Here is a 16,587-nt window from a genome sequence, read left to right on the forward strand (position 1 = left end):
CATTAGTAAATTTATTTTTTATTTTTTTTACTAACATTATAAAGTGGTTCTGACAATCGACCAACTCTTATATTTACAAAGATTGGACAAAAGATTATTAGCAAAAACATTAACTTTTTTGAAAAAAAACAATAAAATACACAAAATAATAAAATGAACATAAAAAATTTAAAATGAATAATAACCCAAAACAATAATAATAATAATAATAATAATAATAATAATTATTATTATTATTATAATTAGTACCCCACATTAAATAGATGTAAGTGGATGATGTGGCTAAATGAAAGGTTTTCATTGGTTTGTGGATTAGGGTTTAGATAAGCAATTCCACAACTATTTAGGATTTATATATATAGATATAAAATCCTCCAACCCAATATTTCCGAAACCTGTTTGCGTAGGAAAAAAAATTTATATTTAATGACTCGTTCACCCAACATAAATCAATATTCTTGTCACCTAGTTGAGTCGTTCAGATTTAAAATAAAATGTATGAGTTTTACACCCAACCTAAACCACTTAAATTTGATTGGCTCGGGAAACAGATTTAACCAAAATTAAAACAATCCGACCATCGAACACCCCTAATCACTTACTAGTAAATTAACCTATGCTTATATCCCTTACCGGCAAATAAGTTATCACAAAAACAAGATTTTTTCATTTTTATCGATGTTTAAAATCCGAACTATTCACAACTTTTACGAGAAAAAATCCGATAAAAAAATACCCGATTGTTGTGATTGGGGGTAAAATGGTAATTCACTAAACAATATATTAAAAAAAATATTAGAGCAAAGCAAAAAGGGTTTATTGCGAAATGAAGAATAGTCACGAGACACACATGAGTTCAACCACATGCTAACTTCCCTCTTCTCTCCGGTGGTGGTCACTCATGTCCTTTGCCGGAGACACTCACTCCCATTTCAACGCCGGCGTAGATCATCCTTTAAGGTTCGGTTTCATTACCCAATTTCGTTTTTTTCTTTTCTCTCTCAATTTCTCATCTGGGTTGTTCCCTTTTCGCTCAAAGTTTTCATTTTTTTTGGGATTCAGAATTGTTGAGTGATACTCTTTGCGTACAACAATGAAAGCAGGGAAATTGAACCATGATGAAGATGAGTATGATGATGAAGATTTCAATTCTTCCAAAAAACAAGGCACTTCTTCTGCCCCTAACACCAATAAAGGTACCTTTTTTGTTTTGTTTGTAAAAAACATGTTTGTACCATTTTCTTATGTTGTTTTTAGATCTGGTTTTTGTTACTCAAGAAAGATAACATGATTGTAAATAATTTTGTATTGTATTGATTTTGGAAAAGTAATTGAATTTGGTGGATTAATTTGTTTGGTGTTGGTTGTGATAGCAGATGGGAAAGCTACTGATAAGGCTAGTGTAATAAGATCGAAACATTCTGTAACCGAGCAGCGAAGAAGAAGCAAGATAAATGAGAGGTATGTGAGATACATATTGGTAAAATAATGCTGGAATTTGCTTGGTGTTATAGTGTATATTTATTGTAAATGAAATCGGAATCTAGCTCATAGAATTATTCGGACTGGATGATTTAAAATCTATGAAGCACAGACACTGACACCAGACACAACATGGTGTCCGACACGGGACACGCCTAATCCGAGGAGTGTCCGCACTTCATAGTTTAAAATCGAATGTAATTGTTCATTCTTGTATGCATGTTTCCTTTTAATTGTTAGATAGTAATAACTGCGAATCTGTGATAGTTGATAGATGTGATTGTGAGCATTTTGGGAGTTTAGTTCGGTGTTTCTTAATCTTCATGTTAATGAATGTGAAAGTTATGTAAATAAAAATCTGAATTATTACATAAGTTCATAATCAATTTTTGAGATCCATTTTATTATTTTTTCACTAAGTTTTTGAGAACTTACCCTCAATATATGGTGGGAAGGGCTTGTGTAGTTGTTAATGCAATCGTTAGAGAGCTTGGGAATTTAGTGCTTTCAATTTAAGTTTTTATAATTTGTCACCTAAGCTATAGAGATTGATGATTGGTGATCTTTTGCTTCAGATTCCAAATATTGAGGGATCTAATACCTCAATGTGATCAAAAGAGGGACACAGCATCATTCTTATTGGAGGTACATTTTGTAATCTAAAAAATAGTTATCATTTTCATGTTTATCAATAGTTGAAATAAATCTCAGAACCTGTTGATTTATCATTGGATCTTTGCAGGTGATCGAGTATGTTCGATACTTACAGGAGAAGGTACAAAAATATGAAGGCTCGTATCAAGGTTGGAGTCAAGAGCCATCAAAGTTGATGCCTTGGGTAAATTTAGATAAATCATACCTTTAGGATCTTTTGCTTTTGACTATGCAAATCCTTAATTCCATAATAATTGTTAGCCAAAACTAAACACTTATTAAGACTAATGCTAAAATGATGACAAAATTTGGCTAACTAATTGAGCGCACAGACACAGGACCAACTAGATGGAGTGATAAAAATAAAAACCAATGGAATATGAAGTATAGAGTAAAACCGTTCATTATATCTGGCTAAATTTCATTTTGGAATCCTATTTTCAAATATATTATTTTCCACATTGGTCGCAATTATTTGATTTATTATCGTTCTTGCATATTTGTCAAAATGACTATTGATTGATTTCCTTGTAAGTTTTATTTACATAAATTTTTAATTTATATTTTTCCCTTCCCATCTTGTTGCAATTGGTTAAACTTATCAACTTGAGTAGTTAACTACTTATATAGAGTAACATGCGTGTTTAATTGGAACCAATGCCAGTTAAAATTGTTATTTCCATAGAATGCTTATCGACTGTAATGTTACAGAGAAATAGCCATTGGCGTGTCCAAAACTTCGTTGGTCAACCTCCAGTTGTAAAGAATGGTTCAGGTCCGGTCTCACCATTTCCCGGAAAGTTTGACGAAAGCAATGTTAGTATCTCTCCAACTATGCTTAGTGGCACTCAGAATATGATAGATCATGATCTGAGTAGGGATATTATCGGAAAAACAATGGAGAGGCAACCCGATTTAGCAAGCAAGGGAATTCCTCTGCCCATGGCTATGCAATCAAACATGTCTGTTCCTGTCAGAAGTGATGGTGTACTTTCCCATCCTCTTCAGGGAACTGTTTCCGATGCACAATCAATAGAATGTCCCGCAACTAGTGAACAACTGAACCAGCAGGATGAACTGACGGTTGAAGGAGGGACAATCAGCATCTCGAGTGTATACTCCCAAGGGTGCGTAATTACTTTAATATTATCTCTTCTATTTCACTGAAAATATCAATGATTGTCTGACTTTTCTGATATCAATGTTTTTCCACAATCTATTAATTCCTCGTTTCTAAAAATATTTCCTTTTGTTATGGATTTAAAATTCTAATCATGCATTTTGAATTTGTCAAATTTTCAATCTGCTAGTTGTTGGTTTGAGCTATAATCTAATGCTTTCCATTTGTCATTTTGTTCGTAAAGATCTCAATAATGGTATGAAATTTGACTATTTCAAGATTTCATGCGTGTTGATTTTGTTCTGTTTATGATTCATTATCGTGTGTGATTATCTTTCTTTATGGAATAAGGAAACATGTCAGATCCACTAGTTGCTCTGGAGCAATTAGCTAATAAATTGAATTGTTTGTACCAGTTCTTTTATTACTTAATGAGTATTGAATCTAGATGCTAGGTTATTGTATTCCGTTGGCTGCTTGTTAATATTTATTCTTATGCATCAAAGAAATCTTGAAATGCTAGGGATGCCATTATTTTTTTCTTGTCTTAAAAGCTTGAAATGTAAGTTACATTTAGTCAGGTTATAAAAACTCAATTACATGTTGACATGATGTTGCGTTTAGTAGAGAAAGACTTCTCATTTCTAATGATCTTGAGCAAATAAGTACAAGCTGTAGTTATCGATTCTGATGTTATTACTAATATTGACTTAGTGCGGATAGTACCTTATTTTACTCTTTAGACATGGTCGTTAAAATCTCAAGTTGGCTTAAAGAATCACGTGTTTATGACTCTAGGTATCCAAATTTAGTTAACTTGCTTACAATATCATTTGTGTAAACTCGTGTAGACTTGGAAATTTTATGAGGATGATTGAATGAGTCTATTCATAATAATAATAATTTTCTCCTAGGCATACCTTAGATGACAGCAGTTTAATGTTTTTTAAAAACCAAAGTAAAACTACTGAATAACAAGGCTCCGTAGTGCATGAAACATTAGCCTCACAAATGTAGTACTGCATCTAATAACCTCAACCCAGCTGCAAAGGCATGATGTATTCGGTTTCAACCCCATAGCTCCCTACATTAACGAAGTAAGTCACAACCTAGAGAACTTGAACACACACTTAATTACAAGTTCGCAATGGACCCAAGAGGCCAATGAGGTGAATGAACCAACCTAAGTCTGATGAATTGAAATTGAAACCTACTTGTATCGAGCTGAATGCAACTCCACCGAGGGGAACCTAGACCCACAATTTTTTCACTCTTTAGTAATTTTGAACCTCGCGATTTGTCAATTCATCCATTGTTAGGAAATAGAATAAAGGGGAATTAGAGTAGTTAAGAGCTTTGCTAATAGTCGCGTGCGCTTATAGTTATTATTTCAGTCATTCTTAGTAATCTTATTTAGTCTTTAAGGGTCTGTTTGGTTCAACATAGGGGGAGGGGAGGGAAATTTTTTAATTACATATGTGTTTGGTTCAAAAGAGAGGAGAGGAGGGGAGGGAGGTATTTTAATTAAATATATGTTTGGTTCACAAGGGGCGGGAGGTATTTTAAAAATAATTTACTTTTTTACCCTTAAAATCTTATAACACTCATTTTAAAAACATACTATATTTCTCTTTATTATTTACAAAACATATAAAAAAAAAAAAGGAATTTGATGATGGCATAAACGTACTAGTATGGTAGTAACCCCCAACAAAAACAAATACCACACAGAGAAATTATGTTGACCCCTACTCACCAAGAAACTCACTACTACCCCAGCAAAAGCCACCAACACACTTGGCTTCAGTGCACCTTTGGGTGATGTATATGCATAGTGTGGCGTCAGTGCACTGCTATGACTACACTTGGCCACTAAAACCACAATCAGATTCAAACAAAACATGTTGACACAATATTAATAGAGAAGGTCGTAATTCTACCGGAGAAAATATCATAAATAAAGCAAAGTGACAACGACGAGAGAAAGAATTGAACAAAGTTTCTCAAAGAAAGTAGCAACAGCACATCACGTTAGATATGGCAGCAACACAACAGATAGCTTTCAAAATTTCAATTAGGATATTTTTGGGTTTTAAAATAAAACTGAGGGTAATCTCGTCAATGTACTAAAAAAAATTGTGCATATCACCTCCCCTCCCCTCCCCTCCAAATCCCCCCAATTTGGGAAGCAAAAGGTGTTTCTAATCCCTCCACTTCCCTTCTTAAAAATTGAACCAAACATAAAAAACATAAAATATCACCTCCCCTCCAAAACCCCCAAACCAAACAGACCCTAATGGGTTGATATGATATATTTGAATAAATAAGTTTTATGACCGGTAACCCAGTGTCAAAAGAGAGTGCTTCTTTGATAATCTTCTGCACTTTTATTTCCGTAATGTCATTGAATAAAGAATTCTAGTCATTCTCTTGCAATCTATATTCTTTTGATTACTCAGAACGAAATCCTAACAACCATTGATTCTGAACTTCTTTATACTCCTTCGGTGTGCTAACTTGTGAACCTATTTTGTCTAGTGACCGTTGAATTTGTCCATCAATTTTCAATTGTGATGCTAGTTTATTTTGGTCTGGTCTAAACCTAGGTAGTCAATCCTGGATAGTGGCGCTGAGCGGCCGACCACTAAAGTGGGATATCGGGATAGCCGCTATTTGTTCATTTTTAGGACAAAATACATGAATAATACTATAAATACATAGTTAGCAAGGGAAAAATGAAAAACAGAGAGGGTCTGAGAAAAATAATCAAATTAGAGGTAAATAAATCAAAATAAAATAAACAGGAAGAAAAACTGGGTAGAAAATAGAAACAGAGCAGAGTGGAAATATATAAAACAGAGATGAAAAAAAATAAGAATAAAAAACAGAACAGAGAGGAAAATAAATAAATCTTCCTCTGGTTGTTATTTTAAACGAATAGGTCTCTTCATTTGCAAATAAGTAGAGTTTTCTTGTGAAATACCTAGAATATGTGATGCATTGTCTTCTCTGCGAACCTATGAAACCCAAATACGTAGTACGGGTGTGGTTATGATACAAACACACAGATGCACAGAATTTTTAAAATTCAGGATACGATACAATACAACTAAGATACATAAATAAATTTTTTGTAATAAAACTTATATGTAAAATACATGAAAGAAATATGCATTGATCATTCTTAGTTAATATATAATTATAAGGATCACAATTTACAAAAATAATACTTGGGATCAAAACATAAAGTGCAGAGTTTTCGTATAAATCATAATCTATTTTCATCCCTATGTTAGGATATCAACAAAAACATTAAAAAAAAACTCGTAACAAGTTTTGTCTTATGTTGATTGATTAAGTCTCTTCTCTCTCATTACCGTCATCCATGAAATGCTAGGGATGACATTATTTTTTTCTCATCTTAAAAGCTTGAAATGTAAGTTACATTCTAAAAACTCAATTACATGTTGATATAGTGTTGCGTTTAGTAGAGAAAAAATTTCTCATTTCTAATGATCTTGAGCAAATAAGTACAAGCAAATAAGTGCGGGTAGTACCTTATTTTACTCTTTAGACACGGTTGTTAAAATCTCATGTTGGCTTAAAGAATCATGTGTTTATGACTCTAGGTATCCAAATTTAGTTAACTTGCTTACAATATCATTTGTGTAAACTCGTGTAGACTTGGAAATTTGAAGAGGATGATTGGATGAGTCTATACATAATAATTATTTTCCCTGAGGCATTCCGTAGATGACAGCGGTTTAGTGTTTTTTAAAAACCAAAGTGAAACTACTGAATAATAAGGCTTTGTAGTGCATGAAACATTAGCCTCACAAATGTAGCACTGCATCTAGCATCCTAACATCAATCCATCTGTAAAGGCAGTGAATAATGATGTATTCGGTTTCAACCCCATAGCTCCCAACATTAACTAAGTAAGTCGCAACCTAGAGAACTTGAACACACACTTCATTACAAGTTCGAAATGGACCCAAGAGGCCAATGAGGTTGATAGAAACCCAAAAACAGAATAGTGTAGAATGAGTGTATTATTATTGATTAATAGAAAATGATTACAAGAGTTTTCCTCCCATAACCCCCAGAGTACAAACAGAATACAAACAGTTTGATAACCGCCTCATACACTCCTCTATTTATTTCCATCCATTGTCTAGTTCGCCCCCTGCACTACTTCTCTAGTTATTGCCCACCGTTGTCTATTTCTCTCCCTGGCCCCACTTTCTTTCTTCTAGAATAAACTTTCCAAGTAACAGGCTTCTTTGTAATAAGGCCTATATCAGTTATGACATCTGGCCCATTATTCAGGTTCCTATCATTGCCCTCCCCTGCAATAACAGCCATGTCCTCAAGGCTGACATAGGGAAATTGGCTCTTCAGCAACGTTTCATCCACCCAAGTAGTATCCTCCACAGTTCGTCCCTTCCATTTGACTAACCATTGCTTCACCAACAAGTCACCTTCGCGAATTTCTCTAGAGGCCAACAAGGATTCAGGTTCATCCAAGTCCTCATCTTCAGTTTCCAACCCGACAGGCAATTCTGGTTCAACGGTGTAGTTTCCAATTGCTTTCTTTATTCGAGAGATGTGGAAAACCGAATGAATCTTGGCAGATTCAGAAAGCTTTAGTTTGTAGGACACTGCTCGTACTTTTTCCAGTATCGGATATGGTCCAAAAAACCTCGATGCTAGCTTTTGATTAATCCTTCTTGCAACTGTTTGTTTTATATGAGGCCTCAACTTTAGGAAGACCCATTCTCCTACTTCAAAAGACACATCCCTTCTGATTTGTCAATTTTTCCATCGACTCTAATCTTGCTATGCTCTTTCTGAGTTGTGACCCTATCTTGACATTGTGAATCTGTCCATCAACTTTGAATTGTGATGCTATTTGTGTTTGTATTGTGATGCCTGTTATACATCTTTTAGTATATTAAGTAAACTCTTAGGACTTTACCAAGTTTGGCAACCTTGCATAGTGTTGTCAATTGTGGATTGCAGAAAATAGCGTTTTGTTCAAAATCCGCTATGCTATGCTAAGTGCTATAGCCGCTATATTATAACACTATGCACGAAACCACATCTCACAAAATAATAGTGGTTTGTTAAAATTCCACTACACTATATTGCTATAGGGCTGCTATGTTCTCTATTTGACAACACTGACCTTGCCTCTTGATGTTTTTTCAAAATGTCTTAGATGGATATGTATCTGCAAATTCATTCCTATTAAGATAGTTTTGTAGCTTGTGTTGAAGTCTTTGACCTCTTTAATGAGACGTATAAAATCATCTGTAAAACAGGTTGTTGAACAATCTAACTCAAGCGCTCCAGAGTGCTGGGCTAGATCTGTCAAAGGCTAACATTTCAGTTCAAATTGATCTTGGGAAGCGTGCAAACAAAGAGCCAGGTGGCACCTCTTCTCCGAAGGTATACATATATGGCCTTTTGTCTACATTAATATTTGTACCTTTTAACTGGCCAGACGTCTAAAAAGAAGAGTTTATCACACTATTAGAATATATAGATATGTGGTATAAAATATGATTTTTTGTTCTCGACTTTTTAATATATAAACTTGGAATACATTATATATTTCAGAAAGATTACTATTAATGAATTTAAGTGATTGATTTGACAAATGTCAGCGTCGAAGATTCATTTGTCAAATATTAGTGTTGAAGTCTGATTTTTAATAACTAGATATTCACTCATAAGCATAATTTAGTTTATTGCATGTAATATTAGTTTTGAAGCCGTTACCAAACAATGTTTTAAGACCTTCTAAGAAAATTTTAGTGTCATGTCACATGAATAATAATGAAGATTGACATTGACTGTGCATAGACAACCATCGTAATCTTATGTACTACAGTTATCCAGTGCCAGTTCAAACATAAACTCAGGCTGCATGAGAGTGAATACTTTATCAACATTTTACTTTTGGTCCCTTTAGATTGGATTTCGAGTTATTTTGATCTCTCAAGTTTTTTTTCTTCTTTCTAGTTAGTCTAATAATTTTAAGCAAGTATGGTCTTTTTGCTGTTTTTGTTTTATCTATAACCTTAAAAAATCACCAATATGGTGTTAGAAGAGTTGGTAATACGACTCTCCCTCAAAAAAAAAAAAAAGAACCCGGAGTTGATTCCTGGCAGTGGCGGATCCACCGCCCTATCACTTGCCCAGACTCTGCAACTCTGGTAAATTTTTTTGGTATTTTAGGGGTTAGTTTAGGTCAAATTGAGTTTTTTTTTTCAAAACAGAGATTTTTCACTGCAAAACTGAGATTTTTGTTTAAAATTGAGATTTTGCCCAAACTTTATAAATTTTCTGGCTCCGCTTCCTGGAGTAACTTATTTGGGAGACAGTTAAAGCGTTTAATTTAGCCTTAAAAAATATAGGGTTCTTGTTGATATGCTCTTAAATGTTCAAGCAAAGCATTTTATTTTTGTAATAATCAATTTAATGGAAGCAATTTCCTTTTAGGGCTAATTGTTTTGTTTATTTATCTTTATTATTCTGCAGGATCATGATAACCCTCTTTCTAGCAATCAATCAATTGCACATTTTAGAGATGCTATCATTAGAGAGAATTCAGATCAAGCTCAAAAAAGAATGAAAACATACAAGTGAATGATTCATGTGGCTTTTTTATGAGCCTACATTTGCATGCAGTTTTCTTCCCTTGTGGTGGTGATTATTGTGTACATCCTCCCCCATTTGTTTGAGTTTAATTCATCTCATGAAGGTTATTTTAAAGCTGGAAAAACCTTTACTACATAATTATTTGTGGAGATTATTAGGTTTCTGCTCTATTGCCTATGTCATTTATTTTGATTGTATCTTTACTAATTATGATTATTCAGTTTTATTAAGCTTTTTTGGTTGCAAATTAATGTAAATACTTGGTTATTTGGTGGGTGTATCTGGAAAAACTTTGAAGAAAGCATTTTTATGATATATTTCTTTTTCAAATTTTTTACTTTTGCATTCTTCAAAAAAAAATAATTTACTTTTGCTTGTAATAAAAACACACTACATGAGTTAACATTAAATTGATTAAGTGGTTCTTACCAAAAAAAAAAATTGAATGGTAAGAGATTTGTTCCCCTAAAACAAATGGCATGAGGGAATTAGGTCATGTGACCAAATATCCTTCTTAGTCACACTCACAACATTTACTTCTTCATTTGATTTTTTTAATTATTTCATAAATAATAAAAAAAATCATGTGAGTGTGTCTATAAGGTCACGTAACCATGAAAGTCTTGTTATGGCAGGAGGTTCGATTCTTGTCTTTTGTGTACGAAGAAAATTCAGTTGAGAGGGATCTACCTTGTGTGTCAAACAAGTTCTTTGACGAAGATTGTCCACCTTTCTCTGTTACCATCTCATTTCTATTACACTGTTATAAAAACTTCCATTTTTTCAAGGAAAGTTCAAGCACAACATTTGTGTTAGAGGCAAAAACTGTTGTAGTCATAATAGCAACACAACGCGAAAAAACACATTTTGCATTATTCTTAGTATTTGGGACAATAATGTTGTCGTTATCGGCCAAAAACATGCATAACGGAAGAGTATTTGGCACAATAATGTTGTCGTTATCCTCTTCGCCAAATGAATTTTAATAACATTTTCATTTTTTAACAGATTGATAACTGAAGAGTAACAATGCAATGATTAAAAAAATAAAAAAATAAAACGGAAAAGAAAGAAGATAAAGAACAAAATTGTTATCTTAAGTTAATTTAAGGGACTATTTATATTTCTTTTCTTGATAAAGATCAACTAATTATGGTGGAAAGCAGTGGAGACGAAATCCTATAACTCAGTGACTGAGCCAAGACCCTCAGGGAGAGCAAACTTTTTAAATTTAATTAATAATTATTATATATAGGTCTTGAGTTTGATCCTCAACTCATTGTAAACAAAAAAAAAGTAAGAATTAATTCTAGAAACAAAATAAATGTTAATCATTATCATCCAAACATGTGAAAATTATAAGACCTATTTTAAAAAAGGGTCATGCTAATCGGTGCCTCTGGGGCACTGGTTAAAGAAACCAAAAAAATAAAAATTTGAATTAAAATAGTTTTTAAACTTTTGAAGAGTTGGTTGCACAAGTTCCAATGTTATATTACTATATTTGTATCTTTTAATAGTACCTCGGAGTATTGGTTAACATTTTCCTTTAAAAAAATCAAACTAATGAGGCTTTAAATGAGTCAACTCCTGTATGTATGGTAGCTCAAAAACACAAGCTTATTTAAACGAATTTATTGCAGGTTCAATTATTCTTTTTTTTTTTTACTCCCTTCGTCCCAAAATGAGTGAGCCATTTTGACTATATATACTATTCACATATCTTACTTTGATCCTATTTTTTACTAATAAATAAAATCACATATTAGCATATAAGATGTTGGATTCATCTCGATGACTATTTTCAAAATATCATATTTTTATAATTTTTACTATTATACAATTAAAAATATTAATCGTCAATCAAAGTTATGCATTGGCATGCGTGACACAGTCATCTGGCTCACTCATTGTGGCACAGAGGAAGTAATATGAGTTTCTATTTATTTTAACTTCAAAGGAAACAAGTCTACCAGCTACACACAATCTATAAGCAACAATACAATCACGTTTTAATGTTCCCAACCCATTAAAGTCTAAACTCTAATGCATGATTAATATCACTCATTTTGAATCCTCATGACATCAATGTATGATTTTCCTTCAAGCTGGCGTGAGAAATATCCTTTATAGAAATCTTTCACACTAATATTGTTGAACACTGCAGAGCTTTTAGGAGTAACAAGGCTTGGTGTTGGACCAATAATTGCATCCAATTTAGGACCGTGAAATGTGGCAATAGAAATCCTCTCCTTCTCTGAGTTAATTGTTGCTCGATGTTCAATACTTCGATAAATACCATTGGTCATTATCTGTCAAACAATTTAAGATATATGCTAAATCAAAATATTTACAATTAATGTCGTCTGATTTTACTTTTTTTTTTTTTATTGTTTTATAGTTTTCTTCATATACATCGTCAGTATAAATAAATTTTACATTGTCAATCAATTATAGTTAACAATAACAAATTATTATAAACATTTTACTTTTATCATAACCATTTTGTAAAGTCACATGTATGATCGATTGTGATATATTAACAGTATAAAACATTTTTTTTTTTTTTTTGGTTTACAGTATAAAACATTTTTACATTGACATATTGCATGAAAATTTAAACCTTTTGGTTTGAGTTGGTTACCTCTAGCATGTCTCCAATGTTGACGACAAAAGCATCTTTGAGAGGCTTAATAGGAATCCACATTCCATCTTTTCTAATTTGAAGGCCTTCAATTTCATTATTGACTTGGAGAAGGATTGTAAGACAACCAGCATCAGAATGAGGATTGAGTCCAATAACTTGTTCTGGATAAGGACATGGAGGATAGTAATTCATCCTCATTGCTTGAGTTCCATCTTCAACAAACTCTAGCAATTCACTTGGTTGGATCTTTAATGCTTTTGTCATAAACTCAATGATTGTCACACTTAGTTTTTTCAGTTCTAAAGAATACATCTCTAGATTTTCTCTGTAATGGAAATTTTTTTGTTGAAATTTAAGTTTTAAGAAAATATTAGGGATAATATATAGGTGTTTATCCCTGCAATGTGGGCGAGTTTTGGTTTACTCTTGTAATATTTTTATTCGATTACTCGACTGTAATGTGAAGATTTTGTCGTTTACCCTATTCATGGAATAGGCTGACTTAAGATTCCACATAAATGATGACGTGACGTGACATGACCGGTGAAGGGGTAAAACAAAATTCCTTAACATTACAAGGAGCAAAAAAAAGGAATCTTAGGTCAACATATTATATGAGAGGGATAAACGACAGAATCTTCACATTACAGATGATAATCGAGAAAACAAATACTACATGAGGGTAAACCAAAACTTGTCCACGTTGCACGGGAGTAAACACATATTAACCCAAAAAAATAAAATAAAAAATAAAAGGAAGATGGAAAGAACCTGAATGGTTGGGGAATACTAGGAAATAAGTGTGGATTTCTTCTGTATGATGGAAGTGTGAGTAGGTAGAATAAATCAGCCCATTCAAGTTTGTGTTCATCTGATACAACAAACATCTGACCAAAACCTTCCATATCTCCTGGTTTCTGTGCAAATACTTTCTTCTCTTCTGCTGATAGATTGAAGAAATCTTGAACAAGTATTTTGAAATTTTCCACCAATGAAGAATTCACTCCATGATTGATCAGCTGGAAATTAATTTCACAATCATGTGATAGCATTGTTTAATTTACATTCTCAAATTGCAAGGAACTAATTTAAGTTTTGAACAACTCAAATAAATAAAAGTACTAAGAACGTTATCCATACATACCTGGAAGAAACCCCATTCTTTGCAGGCATAATCAAGTTTGTCTAGTTCAGTTCCATCTTCTTCAGTCAACAACTTATTCAAATCGATGACAGGAACTTGTGGTAAAGAGATTATGCTAGAAACAACATGAGGATCTTGGTTTTGTTGAACATATCTCTCTGGAACTTTTGTTATGGATTTCTTTACTAGCTCTTGAACAGAAGGTACTATTAAAGAAGTTCCAAGCTTCTTAGTCATTTCTGAATCCATTTTTGTAAAATAAGTCTAGTTAGTATTTTTCCTTATTTGGATAAGTTCGATGACTTATTTATGAAGCATAAGGCTGTGATTCATTTTCAAAATTATGGGAGCCATCAAAGCCATGAATATATAAGCCAACTTTATCGTGGAAGACTTGGTCAATTGTTTCATGGTGCACAAGTTGCAATATTTTTGTAACGAATACGAATTTATAAAATCGACGGTTGGATTGAAAATTTATATCATATAATTCATTCATATTTTTTTAAAAAAAATAAAAAATTATTTAATATATTATTGCGTACAAAAATTGACCCGGTGAAATAAATATTAACAATTGCACGACCACTTGGTTGCTGTTAATTTGAGATTTTATTTGTGAGTTAGGTCGGGGTGTTAAGATGTCCTTGCATTGTAGGCACCGACTATGCTACATCTTTATAAATGACATTATTTTTAAAGAAATTCTTACATTAAAAAGTATAAATAATATTTATTTTGAAACAATTTTTTTTTGTTAAAGTGACACTAATTTTAAATAGATGGAATATTAAGCAAAGCAAATATTGGAGATTTTATATATTCGAACTCATGTCCTGAGCTTCAAAAATAGATATACAGTTAAGCACAATAAAAAAAAAAATACGGATACGTTAGTGTCGTTTTTATGCTAGCATATTATGGCATCATTTGATCGAACTTATTTTCGACTTTTTATTCCAAAAAATAGAAGTCGGGCCAAACAGTTTTTTTTAAGTACTTAATAAAAAAAAAAGTAGCTTAATTTTTATGTGTAAAATACATTAATAATGAGCTTTTGGTAAAATTAATATATGCAACTTTTTTTTGTGGAAAATCAACTTTTCGGCTGCTCCCGTCTTTGAATCCTCACAAACGCACATATCCTATATTTAACTGATATGTTCATATGCACTATTATTTAATCACCCTCATGTCATGTGGACTATTACTATTATTATTATTATATTATTCTCATAAAAAAAATATTATTATATTATTATTACTATTATTATTATTTTTAAAAAGTGCACTATTATTTTTTTTATCTAAAAAATGCACTATTATTTTAAAAAAATTATAATAAAAAAGGCATTATTATTAGTTTTCATTGTACTATTAATTAAAAAAATAAGAACCCTGTAGCATTTTCTTCTTCAAAATATGAAATTAATCATTTCAATAATTATATATGTATTTGGATAAAATTACACCGATAGTTCATAAGTCCTAGCGCAACTGACAAAAAAATGTTAAAATTGTTAAAATTGTTAAGTTTGAACTCCGACTCCCTCACACCGATAATGTTACGCCGTGTAATAATAGTTTAAAAAATATAAATTTTACAAAATATTATTTACAATGGATTTAAAGTTTATGTCATTTAAATTATTTATATAAAAACTTACACATATATAAAATTATTTGATATTTTATTGAGACCTACTAAAATTTAATTAAAATCTATGCACTTTACTGAACATTTTTTATTTTTATGAATTTAAAAAACATATCAAATTGTTTTAAATTTGTGTAAAATTAATTTTACATAGATGATCTAAATAATATATACTTCTAATCAAATGGTAGATTTTATAATATATTAATAGTTAAAATGTTATATTTAGACACACAAAAATTAAGATAAAATGTTGCACACAAAATTTTAATATTTGTTTATTATATTTTTAAAATATAATATCCCTAAATATAATATATTTAATAAAATATTTTATCAAACAAATATAAATTAGAGTTTACTTTAAGTTTTTTAAAAATGAAATCACCACCAAACAACTTTAACATTTTTTTCTAAAGCACTTATTTTAAACTTTATTTTAAAGTAGCTTTTAGACCGTAAAAAAGTCGGGCCAAACGGTACCTAATAAATGTTGGGTGAGATAAGAGTCTTACGTTAAATGAAAGACAATCTAAAAATATTATTATAAGTGCAGAAAATTGTCATCTTACAAGCTGATTTTGTAAGCTTAAAGCTCTAAGCTCTGAATCTGAACCTTCTTCCTTCAACCATGGTGTGCAACAATAATCACATCAATTTAGATGAAATTCTCCCTCGTAACGAAGTTCCACTTATGGCCCAATTATAGTTAAAGGACATCCCTCATCCTAGAAAATTTTACCTTTGATCATACCTGATCAGAATGTTGACTGCGTCCGGTGTTACTTCTCCTCTATTCCGGTGAATGGGAGGGGATCATACCATGACTTACAAAATTAATTACAGAGACCATAAAAAATTCTAATTTTAATGAATTGGTTAAATTTTCAAACTTGAATTTTACTATCTGAATAAGTAATATTTAATTCACATATGTATTATGTGGTAGCAATGTTTTTGGTTTACAACGGAGAAGGGATCCTCATGCATACTATATTACACAAGTCCCTTACCATTAGACCAAACTAAGTGGCTTAACAATGTTGAACATAAATTACAAAATTTATTACAATATACAATTAAAAACTATTTTTCATTAATTGGGTCAAAACAAAATTCTAATTTTAACCTTACAATTGACAAAAAAATAATATAAATGATTTAAGTAACATATATGTGTTATCTGTAAAAATTGCAGACATTGACTTGTAAAATTT

The 16,587-nt window shown here is 31.7% G+C and overlaps 2 protein-coding genes across 3 annotated transcripts; one reads left to right on the top strand and one right to left on the bottom strand.

Annotated features, from left to right (window-relative positions):
• Nucleotides 1–801: 801 nt before the first annotated feature.
• On the top strand, nucleotides 802–10,252 carry LOC123911569 (transcription factor BIM2). 2 transcript variants are annotated; one of them, XM_045963019.1, is made up of 8 exons: nucleotides 802–960; nucleotides 1,063–1,196; nucleotides 1,374–1,461; nucleotides 2,058–2,127; nucleotides 2,225–2,320; nucleotides 2,848–3,263; nucleotides 8,581–8,707; nucleotides 9,803–10,252. In XM_045963019.1, the coding sequence occupies exons 2-8, from the start codon at nucleotides 1,094–1,096 to the stop codon at nucleotides 9,908–9,910; spliced, it is 1,008 nt and encodes a 335-aa protein (XP_045818975.1). In that variant the 5' UTR covers nucleotides 802–960; nucleotides 1,063–1,093; the 3' UTR covers nucleotides 9,911–10,252. The 2 variants fall into 2 exon arrangements, with proteins under 2 accessions (XP_045818975.1, XP_045818976.1); XM_045963020.1 differs by having other exon boundaries at nucleotides 1,377–1,461.
• A 1,597-nt stretch (nucleotides 10,253–11,849) lies between these two features.
• LOC123911570 (protein SRG1-like) lies at nucleotides 11,850–14,055 on the bottom strand. The gene is made up of 4 exons (XM_045963021.1): nucleotides 13,714–14,055; nucleotides 13,341–13,588; nucleotides 12,567–12,894; nucleotides 11,850–12,234 (listed from the first exon to the last, which is right to left on the bottom strand). The coding sequence occupies exons 1-4, from the start codon at nucleotides 13,960–13,962 to the stop codon at nucleotides 11,983–11,985; spliced, it is 1,077 nt and encodes a 358-aa protein (XP_045818977.1). The 5' UTR covers nucleotides 13,963–14,055; the 3' UTR covers nucleotides 11,850–11,982.
• Between the last annotated feature and the right edge of the window lie 2,532 nt (nucleotides 14,056–16,587).

This window comes from Trifolium pratense, linkage group LG2, assembly GCF_020283565.1.
Source record: "Trifolium pratense cultivar HEN17-A07 linkage group LG2, ARS_RC_1.1, whole genome shotgun sequence".
Classification (NCBI taxonomy): domain Eukaryota; kingdom Viridiplantae; phylum Streptophyta; class Magnoliopsida; order Fabales; family Fabaceae; genus Trifolium; species Trifolium pratense.